Here is a 26,390-nt window from a genome sequence, read left to right as displayed (position 1 = left end):
TGAAAAATGAAAAACAAAAGAGCCATGTGCAAGTACAAGTAAATACGAAGCTATACACGTAATTTTTTGTATAATTACGATTTTAATTTTCAAAATAATTGTAGTATAAGTTTGACCCTATAATGACCCTGTCCAATAAAGGTCTTGTCCAATAAGAGCCCTACCCAATAAAAGCCCTATTAACTTGACCCTAATCCTATATCCATTGGACTACCCTGTCCAATAACCAGGTCTATATAGGACCCAACTATCTGGGCACTAGACACGGAGATTGTCTATGATTTGCATGTTAATAAATAAAAACTAACAACCGAGAAAACAATTGTTCATGATAATGATCATCCTTTCACGACAACCCATGATCAAATAACAAACAACGTTAAAAGGGGACTAAAGAAAGGAGGTTTGTTCAATGACTTACATAGTTTATGTGCAAGTTACAACATCAGTTAGCCTAAATAAATTTGTTTAAATCCATGTGCTTGTTGAGCAGGAACCACAAAGGTAACAACCTGCCAGGAACAAAAGAATTTTCAGTTTTCAACCTTTCAGGATCATATAACCTCAAAAATACATTTTAAAATGACAAACTAAACGCATACATCTGCTCTCAAGGAAGTATTACAAACATGTAGATGACATTCATCGAATACAAAAATCAAGTTGTTTTATACAATTCAATTAAGAGAACCAGCACACCGCAACTTTGTTTTAAATAACAATACCATACGAGGAATACTACCATACTAAGTAAAAGCACAAAGTGGCAACTCATATCAGGTGGATAAAGCCGCTAACAGCCAGTTAGTCCATGATCATCTCTCCAAAAGATAAACCACCATAAAAGTTGGTGTGCAACACACAACAATCAAAAATAATTTGAAGTCCTGTATCTTAGCTGATCTTCAATTTCTACCGACTTTGACAAACGTTTCCTGGTTTATTCAATGGCCACTGATCTGAAAGTCAATGCTAATGTTAAAATAATAGGAAGTATAATTATTGAAACTCCATTATTGACATAGCTGGTGTCCTATATTCCAAGACCGTCCAACAAATTACACCAGCGATGTCAAAAAATAAAAAACATTACTCACACATTACTCTAGATGCCTAATTATCTAACGACTTGTATGACAGAAGCACCTTCTCACAAGTTTAAGCTTAAAATTAGACTACCGCTATAATTTAATATCATGATATCCTGCTAAGATGATCACAAGCAAAGGCATGTTAAACTTCAGACTTATTAGTATTAGCTATAAACTAGAATTGTATCAAATTTTCATACATTTGATCAATTGGAAGCTTACCAGCAAAAAGGATCAACTAATCTCTTCACGGGGCTTTATTTTCCTACCGCCGACGCAAATCCCTCTGTAAAGGTAGAAAAGTACAGAACATTAGAAAACTACAGTTTTTCACTCAAGGAGAATACCAAGTTCCATTCCAATCTAACTTTAAAAACATCAGCACTTAGGAAACAAGCCTACTATTACATAGTAATTCATAAGTAGACTGTGTCCATAGAGGCATAGACATTTTCATTTATTAATCGATGTATGATATAACTTAGATACAATGAGTACATGTAGAAATGCCACCCAACAATGGTGGTAATAATTCACAAGTAGAAGAACGAAGTGCAAGATTATGAAATGTCATATTTCTAGAACATGTCTAGTGAGTGGTGGATGTGTTTAGAACATCCGAAAGAGTCTAAGCTCAACAGTTTAAACACCTGCATGCTGCGGAGTATTCCAACTACTCGACATATTGTTAAATCTTAGCCTCTCAGGTAAAATCCAATGCTAGAAAAGGCAGATATGCAGGCAAGACATTAATAAAACTGGTTTCACACATCACCACGGGGAGGAAGGAATAGGCAAAATTTTCAGCAAGGAAATCAATAAAACCCGATGACAGATTAACAGCTATTCATCAACAGTCACTTTTATATTAGATGCTGAAGCCTAAAACAAATTCCAGGACGAGCTTGAAAGCATATTCTCAAGAGCCTCCGACTCATTTGGCAATAACTATTCTACACTTGTAGCGTGATACTTACTCTCGGCCCACGATCAGTGGCTTGTGGTCGGCTAGTGGACATCTGAACTGGTTGTTGAATCATCTCTGGACTGTCGTGCTTATAGAATGACTGGAGTGTTCTCACAACAAATGGGCGCACTATATTCACCTCCATTGCAGAAAGATTTTTGAGCTGGCACCAGGGATCACAGGCAAAATACATAAATTAGATTAGAATAAGAAATAGATATCCCTTGTGCTTTCAATTCATCAAAGATTACAATTCTATCAAGCAGATCCACAAATCCATGAGGGCACAATGAAATTTCATAACCAATCTATCAAACATGATATCATAAGAGTCCCTACTTAAAAGTAGCATCCCGGGTATATCCTGAGAAAAGGGCAGCATAACAAACAAACATTGGTGTTGCCTGATTTTGTTACCAAGTACTTCTCAATATATAACAGCAACCAGAAGATTGAGAAGTAACAAGATTACACAACCATATTTCCTGTTAGTCGAGTAGTAAAGCAAGGAGTTCAAAAGAATTTTACACCGACAAGCGGACACCAACATTTGGACCTAAAATCACCACCAATATCGATAAAATCCTAAACTTTTTTATAGATCTAAGTATACCCAGAGAAATACTGAAAACACACCTTTAAAGTTTAAACACAATAACTCATATTGTTTGACTAGCAACATCTTAGAATATAACTAAAAGAGATAGTATTTTTTACTAACACAGTCAAAGTAAACAAAAAATGCTACATAATTGTGGAGGAGCAGATTTACGTGCGATTTGATCTTATAGTTACCACTCAGATCCAAAGTACAAATATCCAACATGTTTGCCCATCAGTTAAAACGATAAGCCATTTATTAAGATTCTACCAAAAAATTCAAAGTCCATCAAATAAGCTTTCGTAGGTTGAAAATAAAGAGCATACTTATTTGCTAAGGATCTGAAAGTAACTTAAAGCAATCAAACCATATGTAACTGGAAGATGTCATTAAACTAATTACTCAATAGTCATGCAACAATGTGCCTCAAATTTTGATATTACATTTTTGTGTTTTAACTATATGGAAGTAATCTAATTAAGCTACAGAAAATACTTAACAAGAACAGCAGAACATAATGATCTCTATATCATCATGTTCTGTTGCCAAGCACAAATATACACGAAGTACTATGTGAAAATGACTTTGTTCCTTGTTCTGGAGACAACTATATTGGCATACACCACAACCATGTCATTTTCCCTTTCCGGCAAGATAGATTATCCCTTCTTTACTCCCACTTTCTGGTAAATAAATAAATGTTTCAAGCTCATAGGTGCCTACTTCTGTCAAGTGAAGTGAAGTCAAGTCATAAAAGGTTTCAACGTTATTCACATAGAATGATCTCTGAAATTATCATAATGGTGTTTTAAAGTCCCTAGCTATAACAAACATCTAATCCTCAGAACTGCCTCACGCCATTTCACCCCCTTCCCCGCACACACCTAGTCCAAATTGGGAAGAATTCTTTTCAGCTAATCACTATCACTAACATGCTAGGACACAGCTAAGAAACTAAAGAAATAAGGCATTTGCTTGGTCTGAAATTTAAGCAATAAGGGGAAAATATTAGGCATCTGCTTGGTCTAAAATTAAAGCAAACTAAGAGCATCTCCAATGGTTGTAGCTAGGGACTAGCTTGAAATTTATAAAAGTTTCAAGCTAATAGCTAGACCATTGGAGTGAAACTAATAAATTAGCTTGGCCAAGCAAATTAGCTTGTTAGCTTAAACAAGCTAATTTGCTTGACAACTAGCTCTCAAAATTGTCAAATAATTAATTGACAAATGGACAAGTGGGACAAATTTAATTAACAAGCTAGTTGCTAGCCATTGGAGCACAAATTAGCTAAACAATAAAATAGCTTGAAATCTTATGTGGCATAACAAGCTAATTATCAAATTAGCTTACTATTGGAGATGCTCTAAGGGAGGGAAAACAACCAACAGATTCAAATATTCATGGACGGCACAGATAAGAAAAGCACTCATGAGGTACAGAGTATTTGTTATAAAAAAAAGCTTAGTCGGAAGGAATAAACAATACCTTCACCGCATGTGTTCGTGCCGATATGGTTTCTAAGCCAGACTCGACTTTATGGAATCTCACATCCCTAATGTCTTCAATGAGAGACCTCACCTACACAACACGAGTGGACTAAAGTCTCAGCAAGTGTTCAATCTTTATATTCATCAAAAAAATATGGTCTTGAAAAACTTCAGAACTGACCATGTATATATCTGGTATGTCATCCCTGGCACTGGCATAAAACAAATATGATTTTCAGTTTAACCGCTAGAAAGCCAGCACAAGTAGAACTCTGTTGATAAGAACTTACTGGTCAAAAAGAAGCCGGGAAATTTCCACATAATGGAAAGGTAATGGCTGAAATTCCTTTGGAGAATCTCGCTCAGATTCCAAAACTTGTGTTAAACTTTCTGGTACTCACAAAAGCATAAGATTGTCAACTCAATTTCACACCCATTGAAATCATGTCAAGACATCAATGCACTAAAATTAAAAAACACAAATAGATATTGGCTATTTCCCATAACTTCAAATTCTTAATCCATTATAACTTAATCTTTACTCCATTTGGAAAGTAAGATCAACGGCAAAAACTTATACTGGTGCATTGTCTAAAACAAGTCAACTTCGCGAATGGTGACTTTTATGTGATTTGAGGTATCCAAGTCCGCCACATACCATAAACCCATTGTACGCTACACGGGCTGATGTTCAATACACAACAAAACTCAAAGAAAAAGAACTCACCAATGGACATCCACTCCGGTGGTCGAATCGTGCACTTCCCTCTTTTCTTCAATGCCACAGCAAGCCACAAGGGTACTTGTGCTGCTATTTGAGGGCGAAAGGGGCCATAATCACCCTAACAAAAAAGACAAAACACCAAATTCAACCTTCTAATAAAACGAATTTGCAGTTAAATTAGATTTTTGACAAAAATAAAATAAAATAAAAACCAACAGCTTAAATTACCGAAATCAAATTGAGAGGCTCCATTCTCATATTGGGTACAACTTCAATTATTTCATCTTCAGCCAAGAATTCCATCTACAAAATCCCCAAAAAAATGGCAAATATTGCAGAATATAACATAAATCGATGAAGATGATATGAGGGTTACCTCGGCTGCTGAGAAAACTGACGACTGAGGATCTGATTGACCCGCCATTTTCTATAATTTGAAAGAATTATTAGTTTCACTGCTTGAATTTAAAGTTCGCCGGCTGAAATTTGCGTATTTAGGCTGATATTGGGGATAATTTGGTTCAGTCAAATTGCAAACCCTAATCCATGATGGCGGGAAATGGCTGAGCTAACTAGTGTCAGTGAGAAATCAACCTTTTGAATTCTTTATCTTAAGACCATTGTCTTTTCCTTTTTTGGTTGCAAAAGAGCCAAGGTGTCCGTACGGAGTATCACTACGAATAAATGCAAGGAGGGATTTTTTTTTTTTTTATTTTTTTTTTTGGTGTGAATGAGTCATAAGCTCACAACTTACAAAGTATACTCTAAGATGGAAATTGAATCTATGAACAAAGGAATATAAGGCTCAATTATGTTTAACTTATTTCAAACAAGATATGTTCAGAAAAATAGGTTTTTTTTATATATTTTCACACATAAATAAGTTTATTTCAGATAAAATAAGGCACCGTGCAATTTAATTATTTTAGTTTAACTTATGCAAAGTATTATCTAGCGAAAAATGGGTGGGTTTTTCTGTATTCACCCATGATTTCCTTTAAACAATATTTTTTTCAAAGAATTACTCATCCACTCTTCAAAAGTTTATCTTCTCTCTGTGGATACTATGGAAAGAAATAAATAATACGGAATATTATTTTTAATAATGCTTCTTTCAAAACCCATAGAGTTAGTCTTCTTCAAAGCTAATTCAACTTTCTATGAATGGCTGTGTCGTCTTCGTATTGACTCTCATCAGCTTAATATATTAAGGCTCCTCTATCACTTCATACACCCCAACCACTCCACACCCTCCTTCTTCGTCGGTCATGGGTGCACTGGTACGGTGGTACCGACCTCCGACGTGTTTTAATAAGCTCAATTTTGATGGCTCTTGCAAGATCTCCTCGGCAACAACATGAATTATATATCACCCGTGACGACAATGGAAAAGTAATTTCAGTCTACACTTGTAACTTTGGTACTACTCAAGCATTCATGGCAGAAGTTTATGCTCTCTTTAAAGGTCTCCATGAAGCCCGACCCACAAGCTCAACATTAAAAGCTTCTGAGTGAAGGAGACAATTAATTTGCTCATCATCAACACTATTACAGGAAGGTGGGCTAGACCGTGGAAGCTTCACAACAAAGTCAATGACAACAAATGTCTTCTTCAACCTTTTGATGATGGATATCAAGCATATTTACGGAGAGGCAAATAGAACAACTGATTGGACCGTGAACATAGGACATTTAATCAATTCTAATATGTGAAAGGGATACAAATAATAGTCCATAGTTAATTTTTATTCTTGACGGTGATTTTTTTGGAGAAACTCTCATGCGAATGGCCTCCTAATAATTTTCACATTGTAAATTAGGTATTGAAATTGTCATAATAAACAAAAAGGGATAAAAATCAAAGTTTAGTTGTTACTTAACAAGTGATGTGTGAATTTTTAAATAGAGACTAGTTACTTTTGTCTGACATTCCTCGCATCATTAACATCGAAAATGACATTGGCAAATATGATACAATTGTCCATGGGTTGAATTAAACTTTTGGCCATAATCAAGTCATTTAGACTATAGACTTAAGGGCTTGGGCCAAAAGACTTTTGGGACATGCAACTCTATCACTATTACTTCGTATTAGCTAGCTTCATTGCGAGGGGGACAAAGTTTTACGTGGATAATATGGCAGACTTCACATGCTGGTCGAATCAAAAGTACGTGATCAACTCTACGCCAATAATTTTACGGATTTTTCATGAAATGCCCCCGAGGTTTGCCTTAATGCACCAAATACCCCTAAACTTTCCAGAATGCACCAAATACCCCCGAGGTTTAAAACAATAACACAAAATGCCCTTAATGAGCATTTTCCGTCCATTCTGTTAAGTCTCCGTTAGCATAAAATTACTTTTTTGCCCTTACTCAACTAATTTCTCTACTAATTCTAATATTAACACTTAATTATATTAATTAAACCCAAAAATTTAATTAACTACTGTTATTTAAAAAAAAAATGTTATCAAAAAAAAAAAAAAAACCCAATTTTTTTTCTGGGCTCTTCTTCTTCACGCAATTTCTGGGCATTCTTCTTCCTTCACGCCATCAATCATCATTGTCATCATCTTCTTCTTTTTCTTCTTATTCCACCATCATCATCCCTAACTAAAACCCTATCTCATTAACTTGCCCTTGGTCGGTCTTTTCTCTCTCCTCACCATCACTTTCCTTCATCCCTCCTAAAAAGATCCACCATTTTCTCTCTCCTCAAGCTACAACAATGGTGAATTTACAACCCATTTTATTGCCGAATAACAGCAACATCAGCAACAACACTTCATTAATCTGTGTTTTCAGTGCCACCACCACCAAACCACCACCCCCCCCCCGCACTTCCCCCACCGAATTCCTCAGTTCTCTCCACTGCCGCCACCACCAAACCCCCAAACCCCCACCACCAAACCCCCACCTTCCCCCGCACTTCCCCCACGTTACTCACCCCACCGCCGCCGCCACAAACCCCGCTCCACCTTCCTCATCGTCGGGGTTTCCCTCATTGCTGATATGAGGATCAATTTTGCGACGTTTTCCTCGATTTGCGGCGTTTCCCCTCGATTATTGCAACGAGGATTGCTGATTATTTGAATCCACCATTGCTGATTTGGGGATCAATTTTTTTGTAAGGGTTTGTGTTGTAGATCTGAATTTTAGGAGAGAGGAAAATGGAATTTGTTTGTTTGAGTTTGAGTTGAATCTTTGAAGGGGGGATAGCAGAAAACTTGTCTGTTCAGGTGAAATAATGGGGTTTGGTGGTGGTTGTTGGTGAAGTTCATGAAAAAGGAAAGAGAAAGAGACAGAGAAAAGATAAAAGATAAAAGATAAAAGGAATAAAAAGAGGGAAAAAAATAATTAATGTTAACGGGGAACTTAACGGAGTTAACGGAAAATAGTCATTTTGGACATTTTGTGTATTTATACTAAACCTCAGGGGTATTTGGTGCATTCTGGAAAGTTTAAGGGTATTTGGTGCATTAAGACAAACCTCAGGGGCATTTCATGAAAAATCCGATAATTTTATGTGAAGAAACCAAGGGGCCGTTTGGTTGGGGGTTTTCAAGAAAGGGAAAGGGAATGAACAGGATTCATTCCCTTTGTTGTTGTTTGTAACACCATTTCAATCATTCCTTTTAGTCTTTTACCCTCTTCATTCCCCCAAAGTCCTCTACATTGATTTCCCATCCCCCCCAAGGGTTTTGTATTCCCTTTCCCAGTTTACCTAATACACCACCTTGTCTAACCCAACCAACCAACCAGCCCGTGGTTGCCGCCTTTAAATACATTAATTTAAGTCGAAGATTAATATAATCACTTTGTTAGTGTACAAGTATCCTAGATATCACCGTCAAAAAAAAAAGTGTCCTAGATATTAACCTAAAGTGGAAATGATGCATACTCTCTCCGTTTTTTTACTTGTATTACTTGAACTAACACACTTGCTAATGTATCATTTGACCATTAAGTATCTTTAATTTTATATTCGTAAACATTATAAGAAGTTATGAAAATATGTATTATGACTAATCCAACAACATTTTACATAATAATATTTGATTATTATATATTGGTAAAAAAAGTTAAAGTCAAATTTAATACAAAGTACTACCTCCGTTCCTGAAAGTACGTTCTTTACGCTTTCCGTTTTAGTCCATTCCTGAAAGTTCTTTATACTCTACTTTATTCTATTTGTAACAATTTTACATTTATACCCTCATTTGACCCACTACCGCATGTAGTTTGTAATACTTTAGTATATTCATTCACGTTGTTGGACAATTTATAGCCACACATTTTCCCATTTGTTACTCCACCATCATATGTTTACCAAAGTTTAGTATATGAATAGTGCGAAAGTCCCAAGTGATGCAAATAAAAAAACGAAGAGAGTACCCCTTTACAAAATTTAAACAATTGGTATTCCCCCTCCTTTCTATAAAAATCAATCAAGCAAATTTCTTGTCATCTTTCATCGTTAATCAACAATCATGGTTAGTTCATCTTTGGCTTTTTTACATGAATTATATTAAGAAAGTCCTTTGTTAGGGTATTTGCCACCTCTCTTAGGTTTGCGGTCATGGTTGTTCGTGGTAAAGACTCCTTGCCGTTGGTGGGTCCGTTGTCTCACCCGGTCCTCTTGTTTTAACGATCTTCTCTTCATTGGTGTTATTGACCCCTTATCGGTGTGAAGTGTAGATCTGGACCCAAGTCGATGGTCCATTGTCGCCGTCTCCAATGCCGCTGCATGTGTTCTTGTCCTTAGTGTTCTCCTCTTTTTTTCGCTTGGTTGGTGGTTTGCATTGGTGTCGGTTTTGTTTGCCGACATCGACTGTGAGTTGGCTTCTTTTAGAAGCTTTTGGTTTCCTTGAGAAGCGTGTAATTTTTTTAAGATGGTTTGGACATGTAAGCAGAAAATCAAATGATGCCCCGGTTAAAAGGATAGAATGGTGGCAAAGGGATAGAATTGCAAGGGGTAAGGGAAGACCTAAGAAAACTTGGAGGAAGGTGATTGAGCACGATATGAGCTTTCTTGGGATTGAGGGAAATATGGCGTTGGATAGGACAGAGTGGAGGGAGAGAATGTACATTGATGACTTCATTTGACTTATACAACTTCAATGTTTCTGATTCTATTTATTTTTATTTTTACTTTTATTTTATTTTTAAAATTCTTTCAAATTTTTTTTTTTTTTTATAATTTCACATGCTATTTTGAAATGTACTTATTTTACTTATTCATTTATTTTAAATTTACTTATTTTTTATTATCTCTTACAATATTTCTTCTATAATATATATATATATACGTTTTTTCTCTTATCCTACTTTCATTAATTTCACTTTCTATTCCTTGTTTTTTTTCTTTTTACTTCCTGCTCCTTTCTGGTTTGATCGGTGACAATGACGATCTCCTATGACGATTCATGTTAGCCGACCCCAAATCATTTTGGGACTAAGGCTTTGTTGTTGTTGTTGTTGTTGTTGTTGTTGTTGTTGTTGTATACGTTCCCTTATCTATCGGTTAACCCATGAGAAAGTAAAACCATAGATTACGTGTACCTTTCCCTTATAAAAAAATAAAAAATTGTAAATGCCAACTTGTTTCAGTCCAAAAGAACATAGTCTCGATGATACATTGAAGAGTTATCGACTTCACTATATTTATTTGTATTGATAGTACACCCAGTTCATTGGAGCATAGCTCTAACTATATCTGAATTCAACCCGAATTACACACCTTGCTTATAATGTGTGGATCTCCCAACTAAAATTTTTGAGGACGGTGAAACTAGAACCTGTAACCTTACTTAAGCAACATCAAGCCGTTTATGAGGAAACCAATAAGTTTGGCTTTGGCATGCTACGGCGCTGTAAACAAAGTCAAGTCAACAACCGGGATGCCAATGGAGAAGAATTTACTACTTTTTTATGTTAAGTAGTTTATTTGTAATTTGTTATGTAAGTTAGTTATTGTAATTTGTAAACTTGTTTCTTTTATGCAAAATTAAGCTTATGTCAAAAAAAATAAAAAAAAATAAATTCTAGCCGATTTTGTTTTAGATCATCAAAATGGTATCGTTACCACCGAGGCATAGTAAGTCAACCATGTGCTTGCGACAAGGCGCACACCGTTTCGCTAATCACTCGTCATTAGTCAGGCCAAACTCAAAATTCACAGTCATCCACACACCTCGCTTGTGAAAAATCGAACTTACCCCCGACAAAACGCAAGAACAGCGACTCCCCTGTTCAAAAGCATCAAGGATGTAAACGTAATTCCGCGTTTAAGAAGGTACTAGAATACGGAGTATCCAAATATTCGCCCCCGCCTAAAGCCACACATAAATAAACTAACTATCCACTCACACTTATTTACATCTTGTTCGCACTCACAAAAATCTCAAAACCTAACCACAGAAAGAAAATCCAAATCTCAGAACTTTTCCGTCGATCTTCTTCGAAAATGGGCCGTAAATTCTTCGTCGGTGGCAACTGGAAATGCGTCAGTTTCTATCCTCGTCTTAATTTTTGTATTGATCTGTTGCTTTTGTGGTCGATCTATTGAAATGGAACATTTGATCTAAACTTTTGCATATTCTTATTGTTTATTTGTTGATTTTGATTAGAATTTGTTGATTTTGATTAGAATTTGTTGATAGAGAGTAAATCTGGTATTGAATTTGTGAAATCATCGTTAAATGTGAGTTCTAATTTGTTAATCGGAACTGTTGATGTTGATCAAATATAGACGATGATGCCATACTGAGATTGATGCCGTCCGTAAAACTATGATTGAAGCATTTCAAGAATTTTTACGCGCATTTAGGATTAATTGATGCTTTAGTTGTTCGATATATTGATTCAAAATGCGGTAGTTGTATGTTGATCATTTAGATGAACAGTCCAATCAGCAAGTAAAATATCGTACTTGTAAGATATAATGATCTTATTTTACGAGCATTTGATAAATTTGTAGTTAAAAGTTAGGTTTGATTTGATTTTAATTAATGCTTTCACCTCGATAGAGTATTTTTCCTTATACATCTGGATGTGTTGTACATCCAAGGTTACCGCTTATTTGATCATTAGGGATGGTTGCAAATAAGCAAGTGACCAAAAGCTCTGTGCAGATGTACATCTGGATGTATAATGGATTTCATGCCTGGATATTGGATCATCATGTGTATCCATTATCGTTCCTGTATAATGGATTTCATGCCTGGATAGAGGCTGAATGGCGTAGTTTTTAGTTTTTTGGCATTGCATTTTCAAAAAAGACCTTAATATCGAATGTAAGATGTTGACCTTAGTATTATTTGATTTATGTGGGTCAAAAAGAAGCTGCGTATATAAATGCTGAATTGAGTATTGATATTTGGATGACATTTTTCATTGTTATAGAATGGAACTACCGGTGAGGTGAAGAAGATAGTAGATACTCTCAATGCAGGGGCGATTCCATCAACCGATGTTGTGGGTGAGTGAATGCGAATCATACAAGTAATTGATGAATTTCTTATTAGCGTTATGGTAGATAAAGGGATTTAAGTTGTGTTGTTTGGTTATTATCAGAGGTTGTGGTCAGTCCTCCATATGTTTTCCTCCCTGTGGCAAAAAGCTCATTGAGGCCTGAAATCCAAGTCGCTGCACAGAACTGTTGGGTTAAGAAAGGTGGCGCATTCACCGGCGAGGTTAGGTATGTTGAAATTTTCTCTTGTTATTATCGGTTGCTTTTGTTTCTTTTTCTTCCAGGTTTTTTTTGCGCTTTTCCTGATGAAGAGATTCATAGTTTTATATCTCTTTATGAGATTTGGCAATTTTTTTGTTTTTTTTTGTGGATTTTGTTAAATTATCTGACCTTTCCAACCAAAGAATCTCAGTTTGCTTCTTCATTTTTTATCATTTTCAAGACAAAGTATGGATATATGTTTTTTTTTAATATGTGGATCTATTTGTTGGGTTACTTGTATTGAGATTCATTCTCCATGACATTGTTTTTTCTGTAAGCATAGTTAATGCCTTTTTAGCAGTAGGAGATGGCTTTGAGAATTGAGACTCATATGTTCATTATTCTGCCCGTTGGTTCTATCCATTCTGGGTCATCTGTGCATATTTCAGCACACATCACTTTGGATATTTTGTTTATGAAGAGTAGGAAGTCTATGAACCATGCAGACTTTAGGCTTCTTTCTTGCACGCACGATGTACGTGCTTGCTCTAAATTTATTTTCATATGTTGGATTAGGTTCCTTTCTTTATTTGTGCGCTTTGATTGGGTATGATACATTAGGTTGCATGATATCTGTGTTGAGCTTAGTGGAGCTTGCTAAATAGCAGTAGTCTAATAATGACTATTTTTTTGGTCATTGATGAATGATGATTGTGCTTGTTTATATGAAACAGTCATCTGAGAGAGGTTCCGTGTATGGTGTACTAATTAGGAATTCTGTTGAACGATGCTGTTATTTTGATTACTAGTCTAGTTTATGTTTCTAGCGAACTGTTAAGGTTTTAAAAACTGTTACTTCGGGTTATCAGATATGCAGATGTATGTTTGAACAGTATTCTGTTTATTTTACTTTATTGATAATTCTTTTACTTGTAGCGCTGAGATGCTTGCTGATCTGGATATCCCATGGGTCATCCTCGGTCACTCTGAAAGGAGGGCTTTGCTAAATGAGTCCAATGAGGTACGGATTTGCATTCTCGGTTGAGCTATACTTATTATGGCTGTATTGCACTGTATCTTCTTGCCTTAATACTCTATAATGTTTTGAAATTTCTTGAATTCCGAATCTAATCTCTGCCATTTCTTTATCTCTGTGCATTTTTCTTCTTGAAGTTTGTTGGGGACAAAGTTGCATACGCTCTCTCAAAAGGTTTGAAGGTCATAGCTTGTGTTGGAGAAACCCTTGAACAACGGGAAGCTGGCACCACTATGGATGTTGTTGCTGCACAAACCAAAGCAATTGCAGGTACAAGTTGTTAATTGATATAATTGAAGATGGCGTGCACTTATCATATAGACATTACACTGAGCTTGAATATGACTACCCCAGTTTAAGACTAGATGGGAGGTTTAATTACTTTTATTACTATTACTATTTTAGTACTTCAGATGTATAAACTAATAAATTCTGTCCATAAAGTATCTATATGTTAAATTAGTGAACTGGTCTCGGTAAAAGAAGAATAGTTATGTCACTTAAGTGTGTAGGTTCTTTTAGCAGAATTTAGTGTTTAGTTTCTGACATCTTATATTCTCATGTTTTTCCCTGAGATAAAGTGTGTGATTGCTTCTTAGTATTAGGAAGTCCTATGTCACTATATGGAATTTATCTTCAGTAGTAAATATGTCACTATATGGAATTTATCCTCAGTAGTATATTCTCATTTTTGCATAGTTTTACTTTTTGAGCATGATGCATGGTAACTATAAAGTTTACTTCCTGTACTTTCTGATAGTTGATCCATTATGTCTGCTTTTCCAACAGACCGAGTAACTGATTGGACAAACGTAGTTGTTGCTTACGAGCCAGTCTGGGCTATTGGAACCGGAAAGGTTGCATCTCCAGAGCAGGCTCAGGAGGTATATATAAACTATATATTTGTCAATATTGGGTTGAAGTTGATCTTGTATCTGAAATGTGAAGCTGAAATATCTATATGCCAGATTGCCAGTATCCTAAAGCTACTCTTGCACAACCAGACATGAAATAAGATTAGTTTGGATTCTGGTTCTCAACGCTAATGATGATAAATGTTGTGTGCTTAAGTACTGGTCAGGTTTTGGTTTCACCACAAAAACATGGCATATCATTGTATTTCTCTTACCAACTACGAAGTATGTAGCATAACTACATATGTAGCTGGTTTTACCATTGTTTTCTAGTCTTCTAGAAGCTCATGTTGCTGCGAAAGGGTCGTCTGCCTTGGGGTTTTGTTGTTCCTTTTACAATGAGTGCCTGATCTTGTGCACAATTTATTTACTACAACAGGTACATTGTGAATTGAGGAAATGGCTTGCAGCCAATGTCAGTTCTGAAGTTGCTTCCAGCACCAGAATTATCTATGGAGGTACTTTCCCCCTTTTTCTAGCTTCATTTTTGTCTATTGACCTTTTCTCCCGTCATATTGTTGTAAAGCCCATTTAATATTGAATGCCTGACATACTGCCAACTTATGTTTCCTACTCCTATTCTGTTGTTGATTCTTGATCCCGGAGTTGAGTTTTTAAACTTGGAAGTATTAATACATTCCATCCTCCCTGTTTCTCAGTCGGACTGCTTATTTCCCTTTTTTTTACTTGCTCCAAATTCCATTTCTGTTGATGATTCTTGATCTTGACTTGAGTTTGTCGAGGCCTTGAGAGTTTAGGGGTATTGCAATTTTCCAGCTTAAACTTTTAAAATAGTATAATATAATACATTCCGTTTCTATTTCCTCCCTCTGGACTCAGCTCATCTGCTTTGTTCCCTTCTGTTTCTTGGTCCTAAACTGATAGTCTCTGAGTTTTGCTGCATCAGTTCTTGGCTACTTTGTTCAGAGTTTGGTCTGATTCTTTAAGATTCTCCTTCAGCTATTCCTTCCTCATGTTGCCCATGTGAGGAACATTCTATCGAACTTAGCTGGCCTCTTCAAGTCAGCTTAAAAGTAATCTAAATGTGTTCTGAAACCTTAGGGTGTCATTTTCATCACTTTCTCATCTTTGTTCCATGTGCACACATGAAAGAAGGTAACCAATTAACTTGCTGTTAGTCTGAGTTCTGAAGCTCTGGGTGTCATTTTGATCAGCATCTTTCATAGGTGTTGTGTGCATAAATGCAACTATGCAAGAAACCTTAACACCCCCCCCCCCCCTCCCTCTCTCTCTGATACTTGTAAACCTACCATCTCCACTTTTAAGAAATCTTTGTTTTTAAAAGACGGTGGTTCGTCCATTTACGTCAACTTATGTTACATTTTGCTCTTTCTGAATTGACCACTCAACTGATTATGATGGTTGTTTCTGCAGGCTCAGTTAGTGGTGCAAATTGCAAGGAGCTGGCTGCTAAGCCTGATGTTGATGGCTTCTTGGTGGGGGGAGCCTCTCTAAAGGTATGTTTTATCTGTCTTCTTCTTTGCTATTCGCTTCCATAATTTTTTAAAATTTCTTTTTATTGTTCCTAGTCCTAACCTTCAAGTTTTCCCTTTTTGTTGTCCAGCCGGAATTCATTGACATTATCAATTCCGCAACTGTGAAGAGTGCTTAAATCTGGAAGTGGTGTATGAAAAAGCTGCTGCCAGGAGCTACATACAACCGCGAATGTTTTTTTTGAAGCTGCTTTAGAGAAAATAAATTAGAATCTGAAATCTCTGTATTTTGGCTTGCCAGTAGCTTTTGGCTTTCAGCTTTCAGCTTATCATGTAGTGGAAATAATGATTTGTTGTTGAACTATTTCACTGGATGAGATTTACCCAGTTTCATTATTTGAAAATATGATTTCCGTCACTTTGAAGAGTTGACTTAGCTTCTTACATGCTGCAGAATCATTGATGTTAGAATCAGTTAGAGAAGTTCGATCTGGATTACTTACATAAATAACAGGTATTCAATGTGTCTGGAAATAATTGTGCAAGCGTAATTTGAATCCAGTAATGTGAGGTACTCTGTATGTGATAACAAAACCTGGTTGAAGGTAGTTGCAGCGAATTTAAAGAAGAGAGTAGTCTTTGTCAATTGTCATGGCCTAGGCACAGAAATGGTCATGGAGCCTGGTTTCTCTTATGGTTCAATGGTGTTAAACGAGGACCTGTTAAATAAACGCGCATTGCACAGCACAGGTGAAGATGCTTACATTTTTGTCAAACATGTGGGGTCAATTAGAATTGAAACCTACTTGTAATGTTTCAGATAGGGCTGTGCAAAAAATCTGGAAAATCGAAACCGAATCCGAAAATCGAAAAAACTGAACCGAAAAAGCGGGTAACCGAACCCAATAATAGGCTTAGGGTCGGATTTTTTGCTTTTAAAAAATACCCTAACCGAACATGCGGATAACTGACCCGAAAAGCGGGTAACCGTACCGACCGAAATTATAAAATTTTATTTAAAAAAAGTAAATAAAATTTCTTTTATCCATTTTTTCCAACCAGTTTTTGTTTACTGTATTGAAAAAAATAAGTTACTCAAACTGATGTATGCATTCTGCTGACTCTTGCAGTCTTGCTAACCTGGTGATGATGTTAAATGTTGGGTATTCTTGTTCTTTCAAAAACTGTTGGGTATTCTTATGTTATTGAATTTGTGAAAATAGAAATTGCTACTCTGCTAAGATTTGCTAAGCTGATGTATGGCAAGTTGTATGCAAATGATTTGCTAAGCTAATGATGATGTTTAACGTTGAATTTTCTTATGTGATTGAATTAGTTATTGTATGCCACGTAAGTCAGATATTTTGAACTATTACCCGACGAAACTAACGGTTACCCGAACTAAATTCATAACGGGTAACAGAACCTGCATTTGCACACCCCTAGTTTCAGATCGTGCTACTTTTCTCTATCCTAATTGAAGTCCAGGAAAATATCTCGTCCAATACAGTGGCGGACCTTGAACGGTTTTACGAGGGGGACCGGTAGAAAAAAATTAAGCAATATACTATGTAATTATGCAATTATACACAAATTTTAGGGGGGGCCGTAACTAAAAATACACTACAAAATTTTGCGGCCGGGGGGCCAGACCCACCCCAGCCACAACAAAGATCCGCCATTGGTCCAATATATATGCTTTCTCTGTTCTGTAAATAATACCATTTGGATTTTAAACTATTCTCACTATGAGTTTGACCATTTTTTTGATTCATATGTAAGAAAAATTGTAGTAATGTGAGATCATTTAGATTTGTATCGATATATATTTTCTAACTATCAAAATTTTGAGATTTTTACTTATATATAATTTGAGATATTAAAAGTCACAATATGTGTTGAATGAGTAAAAGTCAAGAAAAAGATCGATAATAATGGGATGTGCGTCTGTGTGGTGGTGGTGATCAACATCAATAATTTCATTTGGGTTATCCATCTTGTATTGTTCTATTTAACTGAGAATTATTCAGGTTCAATAATTCATGCAAGTTGTATAAGAAAAACAAAATAAAGTCTCTTTGGATTTATGGTCTGATGTTAGATGTCAACGTTTCCTTTTAGACCATTTCATACGAAAATGTCAATTCGAAATTGGTATTATTAGTAACTAAGATCATCATGGATAAGAGAGATTTGATTTTTGTCCTGTCCTCGATCAAGAATTTTTCCGTATGAAATTAAGCTTACGTAAAAACTTCAAGATATCTCTTAATTTTTAATTAAATTAAGAATAATAATAAAACTTAAGAATAAAAAAAATTGTTTACAAAAGAGCTCTAAAAGATAAATAATGATCCTGGTAAGGTGATTCCACATTGGCAAGGTGATTCCGGTAATAAAGGATCAACAAGCAAAGTCTTCTATTTTAATTGTTTTGTAATATCTAGTGTAGCTCGTTTTAGTGACTACGGCCATGTAAGGGTTGTAACTTGTAAGTGCATGTCGTAGTTTATATTATGTTAGTAGGATCTTGTACCTTTAGTTTGTAATTTGTACGTATGTCAAAATGTAAATAAAAAATCATCCTTGTATAACACTAGTATTTGATTCGCAAGAATACGTTTGCCTAACTTTTTCCCTTTTAGAAAAAAAAAAGAAGAAAATCTACATAATGGAGCAATTACATATTTACATTACATGGGTTTTAGTCTATTTTCATGGTTACTTGTAGAGTGATAAGTGAGGTTTTCTTGTTCCTCTTATTGAACTTGTTGAAGTTGAAAGAAAAATGTCTTGCTAGAAATCTGATCCCTACGTTTTTCTTTTTTTAAATACTCCCTCCGAACCTAAATGTTATTCCCGTTTGTAATTTTACGCGGTTATTAAGGAAAAAAAAACATTATAAGATTAGCTATTATTAATGTAGTTTTATGGGGAATTGTTGCTTTTTTATTCCATTTTCACAAGAAAACAAAATAGTTGAACAAATAGAATTTAAGGAATAAAAATGCTAACTCATTAATCCATCCAAACTTAAACCAACCAATGAGATTACAAGGTTTTTTATTGATAAACCAATAGAATTACAAAGTTAAAATTACAAGGAAGAGATTAAAAAGGAAATAAAAGAAATGAAAAGATTATTTTGGGACACTAAAAAAAGAAACGGGAATAACATTTAGATTCGGAGGGAGTATATCACTTTGGCATTTTATCTTATAATAAGGGTGTACTTAAAGTAGTTTTATGAGTCTATCTCGAAGTAATAAAAAAAAGTTTGTTAATTTGCTTAAATTAACCGTTACCCATGAGCCCATGACATCACTACATTTCATCTAGCTTTTGATTAATCTTCATTCAAACATAAAAATTAGTTGGTTAAGAATAGAATTATTCAGTAATATTTTAGGGGGGGAGGTTAGGAATTGGAATTTGACTAAAATCATTCTATGAGTATTAATTTGTCAGGCCTTCTAGGTTTCTATCATAAACAATAATATTCACTAATAGACCTCGTCCACCACTTTGAATTTCCTAATACTATGAACTTACTCATCTTTCTAAATGATTCTTTTAACTTTTTAAGTTTGAATATTATTGTTCACTAGCTTACTTTTTCTTCAAGATATTAGGATTTAGGAACGAACAATCACATAAATTATTACGTCGTATGAAAGTTACTTCGTATATATAGTACTTCCTCCGTCTTTTAATACTCGCAACGTTTGGACTTTTGCCACTATTCATATAATCTACTTTGACTATTCGTAGTGTTTTTTATATAAGATAAAACATAGTCATGTGGGATCTTGTTAGATTCGTCTCAATGTGTATTTTCAAAATATCAACTTTTTATAATTTTTGCATAAAGAGAATTTAAGATATAAATGATCAAAGTTGTGCATCGGCATGCGTGAAACTAGCAAACGTTGCGAGTATTAAAAGACGGAGGAAGTATCATATACGTAGTAGTTTAGTACGTATTTGTATCTTAAGTCGTCATGTTTTTAACATGCATGCATTTTAAAATGACGAGAGCTGCATGTGACTATACTTAAATTTACATGTTTGGTTAAAAAAATGATCGATATACATATGGATCTAAGGGTGTGCAAGAATTGATCCGGATCGAAAAAATGGACCGGACCGAAGGCACGCAATCGGTCCGGTCTCTGGGTCGAGAAATATCAAATTTCTGTCTTTGGTCCGGTTTGGTCTGGTCCGGTCCATTCCAAAATCCGGTTTTGGACTGGACCGATTTTTCCTTAATAAAATGTAACTATTTAAAAATTTATTCTCTTCTTTAGTACTCCGTATGTTGTAAATATTACCATATTGTGATATGATTTATTTTAATTTTCAAAAAAGGCCACAAACAATTGGGTTTTATTCGGAGTATATATATATATATATATATTTTCCTTTTTACCATAATTTTTTAGAAAAAAAATATATATAGAAATAGGCATACAACCGATTTTCATACAGGTCCATACAGGTCCGGTCCTGGTTTGGACCGATTTTTCCGATCCGGTCCGGGCCCGGTCCAAGCAAAATGGCCGGTCTTCGGGTCTTGAATTATCAAAATTTCGGTTTTCGGTCCGATCCGGGTTTGGACCGATGAACACCCCTATACGCATCCATTCGACTTATTTTGACTGAACTTAAATTATCCGAGTTTATCTAAACTTATTTGATCTAAAATAAACTTATTTTGTGTGAAATAAACTTACTCCGTATTTGTGCGTGAATATGTCTGAAAAAAAACGTTATTTTTTCTAAACTTATATTATTTGAACTTATCTGAATTTATTTTGTCTGAAATAAGTCAAAACAAGGCGAACAGAACAGAGCCGTAATACATACTCCGTATAAAATCCGTTAAACGTATCCATAACCTATACATCAACTTTACCCCCCTTTACACCTAATACATACATTTAAGGTGCACCCTTTTACATTATCCCCTTACCACTTAATTACATGTGCATATCAAATTATCAATAATTACTCTATGTCTCTATATATATATTCGCGGCAACGGGGGTTGCATGAACTGATCTAAGTTATCCAAATGCAAGTACGTACTCCTGGACTTGGTTACGTTATTGATTGTTGCCAACTTGCCATGCAGTCCTTTTTCCTTTTTAGAATGCTTACTTATTCATCATGCTCTTAATTTAGTGGGGGTAAAAACAAAAATAATGAAGGCCATCATGTTTGATTAATTGCTGACTTTATTATTTATATTGGAAATCATTATTGGAGTTGCTTTGACTTGATGCCATACTCGGTCTGGAAATGTGTTTCCCAAATTGTGGAAAGAAAAACCCTAATAGTTATTACTAGACGTGAGGCCATGCTTTGATGTTTTTAAAGAAAGAAATATATTGACCTTCATTGGTCTTTGTCTTTGCCTCTTACTACCTCCGTTTCAACATAATCTTTACGGTTACGTACGATTGTACAAATATTAAGACAAAGTAGGAAAAATATGTAAAAAAGTGAGTGGTTATAATAAAATGCGGATAAAGTATGGTAGATCGGTAAAAAGGTGGACGAGTGTAAGAAAAAAATGAATAAAGTAAGAGAAAGTGAGTGGAAAGTTGTAAATGTTGTTGGTTAAGATGGTAAAATCTCATGTCCAAAAATAGAATAACACAAAATGTAAAGAACATTATGAAACGGACTAAAACAAAAAGTGTAAAATCATTTTTGAAACGGATGTAGTAATTGCTAGATACGTAGTACTATGAATTTGGATAATCAATTACTTTTAGATTAAACAATATTTTCTTCAATTCGTAGTTTCTCAATCTTGAATCAATAAGCTAAGGTGTTTATTCAACGTGTATATATCCCTTTTTGATAGTATACTTGAAACATACTACTCATAAACGAAGATTTTTCAATGAAAATGTTTGTTGGGATGAATCTATCTTTTTGGGTAGGTTATTGGTCGAGATAACTAAATATATTATGAATGTTCATAACACATTCTCGATCAATATAGAAATAAGAAGTTGATATTCAACAAGTTATTAATTTCCAAATTAAAGGGCTGAATCATGCCATCATGGTTGTGTATATATGGTTTATATGATGCATTACTTAGCTTGCAAGTCCACCTCTCATCAATTCCTCATCAATATAACCAACCTCAAAATCATGGTCGTCTCAATCAATATAGAGACCCTGTTCAAAATTTTAATCTGGTCCCATAAACAACAAACAAAAAATAATATAAAAGTGGAAAGGGGGAAGCCAAAAGTTTATGTATGAATTTTGTTTATTCTAGGAGTCGAACCCTGAACCTTAAAAGTGAGTCTGCTTATTTCAATGGTCAAACAACGAATATTCTAACTTTAAACACAGAATGGGCCCCTAACATTTGAAGGCCATGTTCTCCAGCTCCGCTTAGACCTGATAAATTAAATCCGGGCCTGCTCAAAATGAAACAACTGATCACCAACCTAGCAATTAAAATGGATAATATTACTTACGAGTTACAAGGACATGTATGAACAAATGACGAATATGAACCCAAATTCATACGTTTAATCCTACCTGAAGTACTTGGTATTGACATTCAACATAGACAACACTAAACATACCACATTACCATATAAAGTACGGAGTAATTCTTTCCAAATTACTATGGTTAGCGGAAAACACTCCTTATGTAATGATGGACAATGACACAATTTGCAAGTCTTTGTCAATGTGAATAATAAAACACAAATTCCATTTCCAGGAGTATAATTAAAATTAAAACCAAATCTACCTCCCATAACTCCAATTTGGCCATAATTATGAGTTAAATTAGCACAACATGTAACAATAAACTATTCAGTCAACTCAAAAAGTCTACTTCTGCTTTTATTTTAGATTTATAAATCTCCTTTTTTTCTACTGCGTGCCAGGCTGCTGACACAAAACGTTGAAAATTCTTTTGTTTTCATATCCAAATTGTGCTCCCACTTCCCACCTTCCCCTGTCATTTCAATTATACTATTAAAATCTCTACTACTTTTACAAATTATTGCTTCAATTTCTTGGTATTTTCCTTCTTCAGTTCCTATTTTTTTCATTCAAATAAATATTATTCATCCCATTTTACCAGAATTCTGTTCATTTTTGCAGTGATTCCACCACACCCCTCAAAAAGGAGCTTCAAGCTCAAGCTCAAACTCAAACTAAAAGGGGAAGTTTCTAGAGTTTTTGAGGTTTAGTTTTGATGGGGTGTTGTTTTAGTATTAAGATTAAGGCTGACGAGAGTCCTCTTCATCATGCTAGTAGTAAGTACTTTCACCAATTTAGTGTTTGATTTATGATTATTATTAATGTTATCATAGTAATTGATGTTGTTGGATACTTGGATTATGTTGGTTGGTCACTGAATTTCATGTTAGATATATTGAGGATAGAATATGTGATAGAATTTATGTGATACTAGATGTGTAGTAGAAGTGTAAACAAGGATAATTGACTTATTGATATGGGAAATGGGTAATTAGCTAAAATTAGAAATACCCAAATGAAACTTTTCCTTTGTTTTGTTGTTTTGGTGGGTTATTGATTTCTATGATTGTTCTTCACTTGAATGAATCATGATGTTGCATAATCTACATGGTAGCAGACTAGCAGGAATTGATTTTGTTTATCTTTAAAAGGGTAGATATACAGAGGAAAAAAGATTGGAACTTGGAACATTCAACTTTGGATTTTTATTACATATCTATTGTATTCCAGAATTTGGTTAAGAAACAATGTAATTAGGAATCTAGGATGGATTTTGTTGAACTTCTGATCATCCATGATGTGCTAACTAAGTTTGACTAGTTAAGTGTAGAACATATTATGTACTGTGTCTATTTCTATTTGTATTTGTATTTCTAAGTTATTGTTGTGTTGTTTTGAAGGTAGTGACAGTGACCTTGTTAAATCTGAAAGACTGAACCTAAGATCAGATGGGGAGATATTACAATCATCTAATTTGAAGAACTTTTCGTACAATGATCTTAGTACAGCAACTCGGAATTTCCGGCCTGATAGTGTCCTTGGAGAAGGTGGATTTGGTTGTGTGTATAAGGGGTGGATTGATGAACACACCTTTGCACCTGCTAAACCGCGTTCTGGAATGGTCATTGCCGTAAAAAGGCTTAATCATGAAGGATTTCAGGGTCACAAAGAATGGGTGGTAAGCATTTTCTGTTTACACATTTTAATCATATTGCTTCATTTTCATTCATCATACTAATTTGCAGTAACATACTTTAGGCTAGTTTTGATTCCTGTGCTCTTTTCTGCACTAATTACAGACTGAAATCAATTACTTGGGGCAATTACGACATCCTAATCTTGTAAACCTGATTGGATACTGCTTAGAGGATGAACACCGCCTCTTGGTGTATGAGTTCATGCCGCGTGGTAGCTTGGAGAATCATTTGTTTAGGAGTGAGTTCTATAATCTTTCATCTTCTGTGAAGTGAAGATCTAATAGTTTGTTTGCTTCTGTGTTCTAAAATGTGGAAATCTGTTGTTGTTTTTTGAATAGGATCATCATCTTATGTTGAACCTCTATCATGGAAACTCCGAATGAAGATTGTTCTAGGCGCAGCAAAAGGGCTTGCTTTCCTCCACAGCCCGAAGATTAAAGTCATTTATCGAGATTATAAGCCTTCCAACATACTCCTTGATTCAGTATGTCAATCCCCTGTGCATTACTTTAGCAAATTAAACACTTTTAAATCCTTTCTTGCATTGCTTAACAGTCTTAATATATATGTAATACAGGATTTTGATGCAAAGCTTTCTGATTTCGGTTTGGCTAAAGATGGACCATGTGATGATCAAGGTTATGTATCCACAAGAGTCATGGGTACTCAGGGGTATGCAGCTCCTGAATATGTTGCTACTGGTAAGAGAAGACTTCCTCAGCTCCTCTCACTAGTTTCTCTTGTTGATTACTTGTGGTTTCTGACTTTCTGGTTGAGTATAAAAGTAATCTTGGGATTTTAACCATCAGCTTAAGCTTTTGGTTGAGTTGGTCTTCTGACACGGTATTAGAGTCCGCGTGACACAAAGGTCGCGGATTAAAATCTCATCCACCCCTCATTTTAAAGTGGAATATTTAGCGCTGGGTATGGGTAGACCCATGCTGCAACCACACTTTTAGGCAGGACTTTCATGTGAGGGGGCGTGATAGAGTATAAAACAAATCTTTGGGTTTCAGCCATCAGCTTAAGCTTTTGGTTGGGTTGGTTCTTTGACAGTTTCAAAGTGCATAATAGTTAAATGTCTCGATAGCAAATGTATATGTAGAGGTTGGATGTGTAATCTATATACTGACATTGTGTTTCTTTGGAATTTCTGTAGGTCACCTGACTCCAAAGAACGACATCTACAGTTTTGGGGTCGTTCTGCTAGAAGTATTGACAGGAAGACGAGTGTTAGATGAGAATGAAAGTGTCAAGGAAAGGGACTTAGTTAAATGGGCGATGCCTTATCTTAGGAAAGAAAAAGTTAGCAGAATCATGGACACTAAAATTCAAGGGCAGTACTCTTCAAGGTCAGCAAAGATCATAGGCAACCTTGTGATCCAGTGCCTGTCAATAGACCCAAGGTTTAGGCCGAATATGGATGAGGTCGTCTCAACACTAGAGGACCTCCAAGATTGTAAACCAACTGGTGGTGATTTATACCCTGTCAACCGTGATTTATACCCCATCAAAGCCGAAGTGAAACAGAATTCTAATCGTCAAAACCAAGGACCTAAAACCCGGAGGAGAAGCACCATTGCTAACGAAATTTGCAATGGTGGTATTACTATTTCACCTGATACTACATCATCTATTACACCTGTTTCTAGCTGACAAGATCATCTTTCGGTTAAATAGTATGATTTCGGGGCATCTGTTATGTAATGGGAGGAGATATATAGGTAGGTAGGTTGTATTAGCATATGGTTTATTTGTTTCAATGTAAATTGAAGAAATAAGGAAATGGGTGTGTAATGAAGCCCTTGCTTTGGGTGATGATTGTACAGTTTGTTTTTATTGTTGTAACTAATTACTTTCAAGTAATTATTTTACCTAGCTTTCGAACTTTGCCTTTGTTTGGTTTATAATATTTTCCAGAGGTATTGTAGTATCAGAGTAGCCTGCCCCTCTAAGCTCAGTATTCTGTATTCTGTATGATATCCCTCAGTTTTAAGGGGATGTCCCAAAGCATCAAAGAGCGGTGATGCTAACGAGGTTTGATCCGGGGTTATGTCACACTTATATGTACTAGTGTACCATCCTTTACCAAAATTTCACCAACTTAGCTTCTTATATTTGAAACCTTAACCATTTGTCATGAATATCGTGATAAAGTTAACTAATATCTTTTGAAACCTTAACCTAACGTAGAATGTAACTAGTATCTTTATCATAATTGA

The 26,390-nt window shown here is 35.2% G+C and overlaps 3 protein-coding genes across 4 annotated transcripts; 2 read left to right on the top strand and 1 right to left on the bottom strand.

The window, feature by feature from the left end:
- Nucleotides 1-304: 304 nt before the first annotated feature.
- Nucleotides 305-5,526, bottom strand: LOC110794852 (DNA replication complex GINS protein PSF2). Of its 2 annotated transcripts, none has more exons than XM_021999817.2 (9): nucleotides 5,247-5,524; nucleotides 5,099-5,173; nucleotides 4,874-4,988; nucleotides 4,437-4,536; nucleotides 4,328-4,358; nucleotides 4,145-4,237; nucleotides 2,069-2,221; nucleotides 1,314-1,377; nucleotides 305-512 (listed from the first exon to the last, which is right to left on the bottom strand). In XM_021999817.2, the coding sequence occupies exons 1-8, from the start codon at nucleotides 5,292-5,294 to the stop codon at nucleotides 1,357-1,359; spliced, it is 636 nt and encodes a 211-aa protein (XP_021855509.1). In that variant the 5' UTR covers nucleotides 5,295-5,524; the 3' UTR covers nucleotides 305-512; nucleotides 1,314-1,356. The 2 variants fall into 2 exon arrangements, with proteins under 2 accessions (XP_021855509.1, XP_021855510.1); XM_021999818.2 differs by lacking the exon at nucleotides 305-512 and adding an exon at nucleotides 649-959 and having other exon boundaries at nucleotides 5,247-5,526.
- A 5,637-nt stretch (nucleotides 5,527-11,163) lies between these two features.
- On the top strand, nucleotides 11,164-16,367 carry LOC110794829 (triosephosphate isomerase, cytosolic). Its single transcript, XM_021999797.2, has 9 exons — nucleotides 11,164-11,378; nucleotides 12,278-12,353; nucleotides 12,449-12,572; nucleotides 13,482-13,566; nucleotides 13,719-13,851; nucleotides 14,371-14,465; nucleotides 14,875-14,953; nucleotides 15,891-15,973; nucleotides 16,081-16,367. The coding sequence occupies exons 1-9, from the start codon at nucleotides 11,340-11,342 to the stop codon at nucleotides 16,126-16,128; spliced, it is 762 nt and encodes a 253-aa protein (XP_021855489.1). The 5' UTR covers nucleotides 11,164-11,339; the 3' UTR covers nucleotides 16,129-16,367.
- A 6,497-nt stretch (nucleotides 16,368-22,864) lies between these two features.
- On the top strand, nucleotides 22,865-26,055 carry LOC110794828 (receptor-like cytoplasmic kinase 176). The gene is made up of 7 exons (XM_021999795.2): nucleotides 22,865-23,007; nucleotides 23,093-23,247; nucleotides 23,872-24,149; nucleotides 24,271-24,406; nucleotides 24,507-24,652; nucleotides 24,746-24,869; nucleotides 25,328-26,055. The coding sequence occupies exons 2-7, from the start codon at nucleotides 23,187-23,189 to the stop codon at nucleotides 25,822-25,824; spliced, it is 1,242 nt and encodes a 413-aa protein (XP_021855487.1). The 5' UTR covers nucleotides 22,865-23,007; nucleotides 23,093-23,186; the 3' UTR covers nucleotides 25,825-26,055.
- The last annotated feature ends 335 nt before the right edge of the window (nucleotides 26,056-26,390 follow it).

This window comes from Spinacia oleracea, chromosome 1, assembly GCF_020520425.1.
Source record: "Spinacia oleracea cultivar Varoflay chromosome 1, BTI_SOV_V1, whole genome shotgun sequence".
In the NCBI taxonomy this organism is placed as follows: Eukaryota; Viridiplantae; Streptophyta; class Magnoliopsida; order Caryophyllales; family Amaranthaceae; genus Spinacia; species Spinacia oleracea.
This window is presented reverse-complemented; position numbering and strand designations above follow the sequence as displayed.

Bases quoted from the DNA above. Each gene is read 5' to 3' on its own strand.
- LOC110794852 (XM_021999818.2), bottom strand. From the start codon at position 5,294: ATGGCGGGTCAATCAGATCCTCAGTCGTCAGTTTTCTCAGCAGCCGAG. The intron at 4,238-4,327 runs GTCAGTTCTGAA...CGTGTTGTGTAG, and splicing joins ACATACCAGATATATACATG to GTGAGGTCTCTCATTGAAGA. The intron at 1,378-2,068 runs GTAAGTATCACG...CTACCTTTACAG, and splicing joins CCACTGATCGTGGGCCGAGA to AGGGATTTGCGTCGGCGGTA.
- LOC110794829 (XM_021999797.2), top strand. From the start codon at position 11,340: ATGGGCCGTAAATTCTTCGTCGGTGGCAACTGGAAATGC. The intron at 13,852-14,370 runs GTACAAGTTGTT...CTTTTCCAACAG, and splicing joins ACAAACCAAAGCAATTGCAG to ACCGAGTAACTGATTGGACA. The intron at 15,974-16,080 runs GTATGTTTTATC...TTTGTTGTCCAG, and splicing joins TGGGGGGAGCCTCTCTAAAG to CCGGAATTCATTGACATTAT.
- LOC110794828 (XM_021999795.2), top strand. From the start codon at position 23,187: ATGGGGTGTTGTTTTAGTATTAAGATTAAGGCTGACGAGAGTCCTCTT. The intron at 24,653-24,745 runs GTATGTCAATCC...TATGTAATACAG, and splicing joins CCAACATACTCCTTGATTCA to GATTTTGATGCAAAGCTTTC. The intron at 24,870-25,327 runs GTAAGAGAAGAC...GAATTTCTGTAG, and splicing joins TCCTGAATATGTTGCTACTG to GTCACCTGACTCCAAAGAAC.